Here is a 9,520-nt window from a genome sequence, read left to right as displayed (position 1 = left end):
CCAGGTGCGCGCCCCCACCCAGTGCTCGGCTGTGCGCTTGCGCCCTACAGCCCCGAGAGCCCGACGCAAAGGAGGTGGAGGAACCTGAGCTGCGCGCGGGATCTGGGCTGCAACCTGTGGCCGCAGTCGCCTGCTGGGCGCCCTCCTGCCCGCGATGGGCTGCTCCAGCAGCGCCCTCAACAAGGCCGGCGACAGCAGCAAGCTCCGCAGCGGTGAGCAAGGGACGGGACCCCACCCCCGCTCAGGCCTCGGGCTTCGGGTCGGCTCGCTCCCTGGGGGTCCAACAGGTGCTACTCTTGCCCACCCCGCCCGGCAGGGGGCGGCTTCTCCCTGAGGATGAGAATGGAACCCTGAGCGCAGCGTGGCTCCCTCTGGAATCCGGAGTCACCCTGCTGTGTCTCAGGATGCCGCGGTCTCCGTGCGCTCTTCGGTTCACGCTGCCTCCACGCGCGAGCCCACGCGTGGGGGGACTCTGACTGTGTGGTTGTGAGCATGCGGAGTTGGCCTTAAATGCCCATCGCGGTCACCCTCAGCGCTCTCTTAAACTAATGCGGCATTTCCTATCCTTACAATAGATGCTGTTAACCTCTTAAACGTATTAAAATTCAGATTATTATGCAGATGGGCATTCACTCCATCAGATAAGTTCCTGTACTTTTGAAGAGGTCAGATACACTTTCCTCCGTCTTTGGCTTAAGTATTTCTTGACGAATATGCATGTGATAAAAAGTGGTCTTTACTGAATCATATGCAGAAATTTGATACATAGTTTGAGCATCTTCTGTGTAGTAGCCCCGTGCTTGGCTAGATGCTGAAGATACAAATGACCCTGCTCCTGGGGTTTAGCCACGGAAGAGACAGACAACAATCAGGTTAAACACATGATTGCCATAGTTTCTGACAGTGATAAATGCTGGGAAAGAGTAAAACATTAATAAACCAGAGAATGACTGGGTTTTATAGCAGACTCGCTTCTTAGATTTTTGAATGGCTGACGTTTTGCTCAAAGCCCTGAAGGTTAAGCAAGTTCCTTCAGGTTAATTTACAGTCTTCTTCAAGGCTAACTTTATGGGAAAAATTATACTCTGGTTAATTCCTTTTCAGAAGTCTTTTAGCACTTTGCCTTATTCCAGTAACAAAGAAAGGTCTTCCTCTTTGATTTTGTAGTAGGAGCACAGGATTTTCAGGAATGGTGTTTCAAAGCTCAGACACTGTCCAGTTAGGAATAGGTTTGTTGCAGTTATTTTTGTGGTGTGTGATAATTTATTTTTTTTTTATTTTTTTATTTTTTTTTATTCTAAAATTGTTCAAATTTTTTTTTTTTTTTTTTTTTTTTTTTAATTTTATTTTCCCACTGTACAGCAAGGTAATTTATTTTTAACATCATAGATAATAGAAAACAACAAAAAGTTTGGAAATAGGCCAAATATTAAAAGCCGTATCTAAAAATGATTCCATTCCTGGTCACTGACAACAATGTGAAGAGATGGAGGAATCTGTTCTAACGTACAGGGCTTGCTTATTTTTCTCCTAAAGAGGTGAAAGCCTCAGAGTACCTGTTGTGGTTCAATGGGTTAAGAACCCAACTAGTATCCATGAGGATGCAAGTTCCATCCCTGGCCTCGCTTAGTGGGTTAAGGATTCTGAGTTGCCACAAGCTGCAGCTTAGGTCATATATGTGGCTCGGATCAAGCATGGCTGTGGCTCTGACATAGGCTGGCAGTTACAACTCCAATTCAACCCCTAGCCTGGGAACTTCCATATGCTGTGGGTGCAGCCCTAAAAACAAAAACAACAAAAAAAACTTCTGTCCCTCAAACCTGCTGTCAAGGGGCCATCACAAGGAGCAGTTTCTTTGATGTTTTATGTTTTATGATATCAGGTGGATTTTGCATTTTGTTCCATGATTTTCTTATTAGTTTCAGTATGAAAAAACTGATGCTTCAGGAAGATATACCATATTATTTTGCTTTCTCTTATTCCCTTGCCATGCCCCTCCATATTCCAGGGATAGCATCCTGGTTCAAAAAGTTGAGCACTAAATCATCATTATAAATTTTTTAACTTTGTTATAGGAAATGTTACTCTTGGGGAGAGGCAAAAGTATCCAATGGCTGGAAGGGGCTTTTTAATCCTCTCCAAAAATAATGAATAACCTGGTTTTAAAAACTATTTTATTGCCAATATAAATAACCATGCACATGAGTCACACCCTTTCATTTTTTATTCATGCTTTCATTGCTGTTCTCAGTTTTCACGCATTTCTGAAAGAAATGTTGAAATGCCTAACAACCAGTTTTTGTGCATAGAAAATTAATATGTTGCATAAATTGCTCAGTGCACACACTGAATCAATCAACAGGTATATTTTGCACCTGATCCTCAATTAGACAGTACTGTCTTGTAATTGGATACTGTTGTATGTTCATCAGCATTTCAACTCCACGATGTTGGAGGCCTGATAAATAATTCATTCCTGTTTCTGTAGCTCAAAACTTCTTTAACCCTGTATTCATCCCTAAGCCTGAGTGCATGTTTTTAGATGAAATTTATCCCAAGTTTATTAGATGTCCCTTACATGCATTTACTCACTGTACCCCCAGTGCTTAACTGTGCTTGGCACTTCATCATTGAAGGAATTACTTCACTGAATCCTTAGAACAATGCTTTGACTAAGTAATATGATTATCCCCATTTTACAGGGAAGAGTAAATAATTTGCGAAAGGTTCCAGGGCTCTTTAAGAGTCAGAGCTGGGATTTCCCATCGTGGTTCAGCAGAAATGAATTTGACTAGCATCCATGAGGATGCGGGTTCGATCCCTGGCCTCACTCAGTGGGTTAAGGATCCAGCGTTTCTGTGAGCTGTGGTGTAGGTCGAAGATGCTGTGGCTCTGGCATAGGCCAGCTCCGATTGGACCCCTAGCCTGGGAACCTCCATATGCTGCTAGTGCGGCCTTAAAAAGACAAAAGCATTAAAAAAAAAAAAAAAAAAAAAAAAAAAGAAAGAAAGAAAGGAAAAAAAAAAGAGTCAGAGCTAGGCTTTGAATTAGGTACTCTGATTCCAGAACTTGACCTCTTGTCTCTTCTTTTCCTCCTTAAACTAGTTTGTGACAATTAGTTTTAAGTCTATTTTTGCCTCAGATCACTCTGGACAAGTCCCTTGGGTATGTGATCATTCACTATGCAAGCAACATAAGAAACATAATAAAGTATAAATTTTATCATAATTTAATACATTTAAATTAACATTACAATAGAATTTATTATAATCTCTACATAAATTATATAATAAACATTACATAAATATGTATAATACATGCAGAAAGTATGTATTAATATTATATAAATATAATAAATATTATAATAAAGAAGATATTTATCCCTAAATAAGATTCAGTAAAATATGAAGTTTGTATTTGCTTCCAAGTTTAAACTAGGAATATTTGGAGAACATTTAACCTTAGAGATATTTTCAGCAGGTACATAAATGTGGAGAAGTTTCCAGTACCCTCCCATAGAGATACAGATAATGGTCATATGTTAAGAGATTTTTTAAAAAGTTCACAGGGAGTTCTGTCTGTGGCTCGGCGGTATCCATGAGTTCGATCCCTGGCCTCACTCAGGGACCCAGCATTTCCTTGAGCTGCAGTATAGGTTGCAGATTCTGCTTGGATTTGGATTTGCTGTGGCGCAGGCTGGCAACTACAGCTCTGATTTGAACTTTAGCCTGGGAAATTCCCTATACTGCAGGTGTGGCCCTAAAAACCAAAAAAAAAAAAAAAAAAAAAATCACAGTATCAACCTTAGAACTCCATGCGTTAAAGCTATATGCATCAACTAGCCTGCAGACTGGATTTGTGTTTGGACAATTCTGCCTAATGATTTTCTGTAATTGGCCTAAGAACTGTTATACATAATGCAGTCAGTATTATCCTACAAGCAAAAGAATCATAAATAATGGCTTGTGCTAAATTACCTCTAAGATTTCTTGGAGTTCCTGTTGTGGCTCATTGTGGTAAGAATCTGACTAGTATCCATGAGGATGTGGGTTCAATCCCTGGCCTCACTCAGTAGGTTAAGGAAATGGCATTGCCATGAGCTATGATATAAGTCGCAGATGTGGCTCAGATCTGGTGTGGCTGTGGCTGTGGCTGGCAGCTGAAGCTGTGATTCGACCCCAGCCTGGGAACTTCCATACACCACACTTGTGGCCCTAAAGAAAAAATAAAGAAAAAAAGAGATTTGTTACATCTCTAAAATCCTGTAATGAGGTACTTATTTTCTGGCCCCAGTAAGTCAAATAGCTGCTACTAGTTCGGTAACCATTATACTGAATGGGAATAATCTGTTCTGACTACATGGTGCTCTTTGCTCTGACCCATCAAACACTGAATCCCACTGAGCTGCTTTCTATCACCTCCAAAGATAACCCACTAGGGAAAGAGATGTAGGGGGAAGGGACAGGGACAGAGATGGAGACCGGCCTCTGGTGTAAATAATTATCCAGCGCTATTCAAAGTGCAGAACAAGGCCTGGTGTGTGGTAGTTACACATAGACTTTTACTGAATGCCCTGAAATGTGTGAGGAAAGAGCCTTTTCTTTCCAGAATGACAAGTAGATTGAGTTTGGGATGTCCTGTGTTTGTGGAAGCAAGTTTTACATCTCAGGACAGTTTCTATTCTTTATCTTTTTAGGGCCACACCTGCAGCATAGGGAAGGAAGTTCCTGGACTAGTGGTCAAATCGGAGCTGCAGCTGCCGGCCTCCGCCACAACCACAGCAATGTAGGATCTGAATGCATCTGTGACCTACTCCACAGCTTGTGGCAATGCCAGATCCTTAACCCACTGAGTGAGGCCAGGGATTGAACCCGCATCGTTATGGATACTAGTCGTGTTCTTAACCTGCTGAGCCACAGTGGGAACTCCCAATTTCTGTTCTTTTTAGTGCCCTGAGGAGCTGATGGATCTGAACACCAAAGATTTTTGTTAACCACACAAACATCAAAGGACCCAAAGCTTTCCAGACCTTTGACATCTGAACTTTCCTCCACATGCTGTCAGCCCCCTGCTTATAGGTGAAATTACTGTTCCACTCTCTCCTGAAATAAATGCCATCAGTTTCTGGCAGACTTCTTCCTAAGATTTTATAGCTTAAGCTCCAATGTAGACAAAGTAAACAGATGATAATTATTGACAAATTCATTGCTAGATTAGTGTGTCCCTTTTCTCTGACAGCCATGATCACGTGTTTGTTCTTATCTGGACTCTCACTTGCTGCTCAGAGTCCACACTGCCTCAGTAATAGGATGAAGGTTGAATTTCACAGTTCGGTGAATTGTTCTTTGTACTGTGTAAATACCTTCAGTCTTTACCCAGTATTTTCACACGGTGACGTGTCAGTCCTAAGTAGACAAACACTTCTTTGTAGTTGAAGAACCAACATCATTAACATTAAAATGTTATAGGCTTTTCTTGCATGCAGATATTATATAAATGGGGTTTCTGTCATTCAAGTGTCCAAAGTCTCTGGACTGATTCTTGTATGTCTTTGTGTCACCTCTAGAGCTTGGCGCACAGAGAATGCTCATTAAATCTTTGTGCTAGGCCTGATTATTATATACCAGCTAATTATGATGGAATATAAGAACTGCATACATGATTCAAAAAATTGAAAACATCTGAAAAATACTGGAGTTCCCGTTGTGGCTCAGTGGGTTGAGGACCTGATGTTGTCTCTGTGAGGATACAAGTTCCATCCCTAGCCTTGCTCAGTGGGTTGAAGATCTGGCATTGCCACAAGCTGTGGCATAGGCAGCAGCTGCGGTTCCGATTTGACCCCTAGCCTGGGAACTTCTATATGCCATACCTGTGGCCGTAAAAAAAAAAAAAAAAAAAAAAAAGAGAGAGAGAGAGAAAATACATGTAGTCAGAAGTACATCTCCTACCCCAGTCCCACCATCTATTTAGTTCTAATCGCAGCTATGGGTAAATGTTTTTTAGGGGTTTTTTGGGATGTATTTTTCTGAAGTTTCTTTATACATTACAAATAATATTTCCTTCTCCCATCATTACTCATAAAATATAATGCATTATACCCACTATTCTTCATCTTTTTTTTTTCACCTAAAAACATGCAGGTCTTTCTATAATCTCTCTGTGATACAGAGAACTTCTTTCCTCTTTTCTGTCTTTGCTTAGGAATCCATTGTGTAATTTATTTAACCAGACCCCCAGTGAGAGACATTTGATTGGTTTCTAGTCTTTTCCTTTGCAGACAAGGCTACAATGAATTCCTTTACACATACATCATTATGAAAGCATTCAGGCATAACTGTAGGACCATTTCCCAGAAGTGGCATTACTAGGTCAAAGGGTATGCACATTTGTACTTCTGAGAGATCACTGCCTAAACGCCTTCCATAAAGCTTGTACCAGATCACACACTCATCAACAATTCAGGACATCTTTTTCTAAAACGGAAGGATTTTGACCTTAGTGCAGGAGCAGCAAAACATAGGCATGGAACAGAAATCAGGAGGTAAGGTAGGAGCACCCACTTGGTTCCAGGTACTTTAGCCCATAATTTCCATTCATCTCCATAAAAGCCTTATAAAGCAAACATTCGTTTCACCAAATACAGCAAGAAAACTGCAGTTTAGGGAGGGTAAATAGCTCAGATACTAGTCATGTTCTTAACCTGCTGAACCACAGTGGGAACTCCCAATTTCTGTTCTTTTTAGTGCCCTGAGGAGCTGATGGATCTGAACACCAAAGATTTTTGTTAACCACACAAACGTCAAAGGACCCAAAGCTTTCCAGACCTTTGACATCTGAACTTTCCTCCATATGCTGTCAGCCCCCTGCTTATAGGTGAAATTACTGTTCCACTCTCTCCTGAACTAAATGCCACCAGCTTCTGGCAGACTTCTTCCTAAGATTTTATAGCTTAAGCTCCAATGTGGGCAAAGTAAACAGATGATAATTACTGACAAATTCATTGCCAGATTAGTGTGTCCCTTTTCTCTGACAGCCATGATCACGTGTTTGTTCTTATCTGGACTCTGACTGCAGCCTCAGAGCTGGTAAGTGATGGAGTTGGGGCTTAAGCTCCATGGACGCCTCTGAAGCACCTACTCTTTTCACAAACTCCAGTTCCATCCGGGTTCAGTCCTGTTTCTGCAAGAACTCATCCTGTGGCCTTCCACGTAGGAGAAAAGCCAGTCCATATCTTTTGAGTGGATGGCTGGGTGAGTGGATGGATGGCAGAGATGGGGATGCAGGGGGTGAGAGTACTACTTAGAAAAGCAGAGGGAGGGCAAGAATCAGGACCCACGGAGTAACAGAGATTGCAAGGTAACCTTGGTGCCCATGGACTTGAGGAGACAGTGTTGGGTCGTGAAGCGACCCTCCTAGCCATGCAGAGAAAGCTCAGCACAGTTAAACAAAGCATTATTGTGTTCTGTGAAATCATGCTTCTGTAAGGTCACCACACATCCCAGCTCATGTGTACAGTTTCACGTCTGTTAATGTTTTACAACATTGGGAGTTCCCGTCATAGCGCAGTGGTTAACAAATCTGACTAAGAAACATGAGGTTGTGGGTTCGATCCCTGGCTTTGCTTAGTGGGTTAAGAATCCAGCGTTGCCGTGAGCTGTGGTGTAGGTTGCAGACTCGGCTTGGATCCCATGTTGCTGTGGCTCTGGAGTAGGCTCGTGGCCACAGCTCTGATTCGACCCCTAGCCTGGGAACCTCCATATGCCGCAGGAAGCAGCCCTAGAAAAGGCAAAAAGACAAAAAAAAAAAAAAAAGTTTTATAACATCACGTTTAAAATTGAAACCTCATTCTTGTGAGGGTCACTGAAAGGCTCACCAAAACTGGTTTTCAAAACATCAGCCTTGGCCAGGTGAAGGCACCAACTCCTAACCACCAGGGAATGCCCGTGATTTTTGCTTTTTAAAGGAAAATATCAGGATATAGCTCTCCAAGTGAGTGTTAATATCTGGCAAGTACCATGATGGCCTGGGAAACTTCTTTACTGCCCCAGGGTTGTTGCAGTTGTTCACGATACTTGAACCCTTCCTTGGGAACTGCCGTGAGGCCCTAGAGTTCATTCTTTCTTTGTCGTTAAGGATGTCAGAATTTGGCCCTTTAGGGATGAATATTGGGGGAAAAAAAACAAAACCCAAACCAAAAAACCTTCATATTGTTTTTATTTTTATCTATTTATTTCGTCTTTTTAGGGCCACACCCGTAGCATATGGAAGTTCCCTACCCCACCGCTCACGACAGTACCGGATCCTTAACCTACTGAGAGAGGCCACTGCAGCACAGGGGAACTTCTGTTCATCCAAACCCTTCTTGACACTCAGATCCGTATGGCTTTACTTGCTTTGAAATGACCACATCATATTAGGCCTATTTAGATAAGTGAGATGTCCAAATGAAAATTAAGTAAAAGTCAAGATGTAAAAAGATGCGAGAAGCGTCATGACATTTCTGCCCTATCTACTTTCCAGGTCACTGAAAGTGACATTTCATGTACATACAACTTACTTTATGGCCCTGACAGTATAATTCAAAGTGGGTATCAAAATAGTACCAATTAACGGAGTTCCCGTCGTGGCGCAGTGGTTAACGAATCCAACTAGGAACCATGAGGTTGCGGGTTCGATCCCTGCCATTGCTCAGTGGGTTAAGGATCGAGCATTACCGTGAGCTGTGGTGTAGGTTGCAGACGCGGCTCGGATCTGGTGTTGCTGTGGCTGTGGCGTAGGCCAGCGGACACAGCTCCAATTAGACCCCTAGCCTGGGAACCTCCATATGCTGCGGGTGAGGGCCTAAAAAGATTAAAAAAAAAACAATTAACATCATCTAAGACAGGTAAATATAAAATGAACCTGACTCTATAGAATAACGATTAAAATTACTTGTGGTCAAGAGGCTGCTCAACAAGCCTTCCGTACAACCTGAGCCCCAGGTTTGGCCAGCTTCTTTGTGACTATTCCAGATTCCTCTGTTCTAGCTTCCCCAGGCCAGGCCCCAAGGGTCAGTGATTGACTCCACTTCTGTCCGATAGAAGAAAGGCCCTTGTGATCTGCTTCCTTCCCTTACAATCATAAGGATGTACCATCAAATCAAGTGTTTTATTTATTTATCTATTTATTTAGTCTTCGTAGGGCTGCACCTGCAGCATATGGAAGTTCCCAGGCTAGAGGTCGAATTGGAGCTGCAGCTGCCAGCCTACACCACAGCCACAGCAACGTGGAATCCGAGCTGCGTCTGTGACCCACACCACAGCTCACAACAACTGTTGGATCCTTAACCCACTGAGCACAGCCAGGGATCGAACCCGATTCCTCATGATATTGGTTGGATTCATTACAACCAAGCCACAAAGGGAACTCCTCATTTGTTTTTTTGGTCTATCATGTAATTGTCTGCTTGCTTTACCAGGACACTCATTTGGGGACTGTACGTCTTTTCCAGCCTGCAATGTCTTTGTCTTCATACTCAGTC

General features: G+C 42.6%; 1 protein-coding gene across 6 annotated transcripts in view; it reads left to right on the top strand.

Moving 5' to 3' along the window:
- Nucleotides 63-9,520, top strand: part of ERICH5 (glutamate rich 5) — a 32,788-nt gene continuing 23,330 nt past the window's right edge. For 4 of the 6 annotated variants that reach the window (XR_002343195.1, XR_002343194.1, XM_021089064.1 and 1 more), the window contains exon 1: nucleotides 63-287. Coding sequence is in view for 4 of the 6 variants with exons in the window: in XM_021089064.1 (XP_020944723.1) it covers nucleotides 155-287 (133 nt within the window). In the remaining 2 variants the exon portion in view is untranslated. The remainder of the gene's footprint in view (nucleotides 288-9,520) is intronic. The other 2 variants (XM_005655354.3, XM_021089065.1) reach the window with 1 other exon arrangement.

This window comes from Sus scrofa, chromosome 4, assembly GCF_000003025.6.
Source record: "Sus scrofa isolate TJ Tabasco breed Duroc chromosome 4, Sscrofa11.1, whole genome shotgun sequence".
NCBI classification, from domain to species: Eukaryota; Metazoa; Chordata; class Mammalia; order Artiodactyla; family Suidae; genus Sus; species Sus scrofa.
The sequence above is the reverse complement of the archived record's forward strand: the minus strand, read 5'-3'. Positions and strand labels throughout refer to the sequence as shown.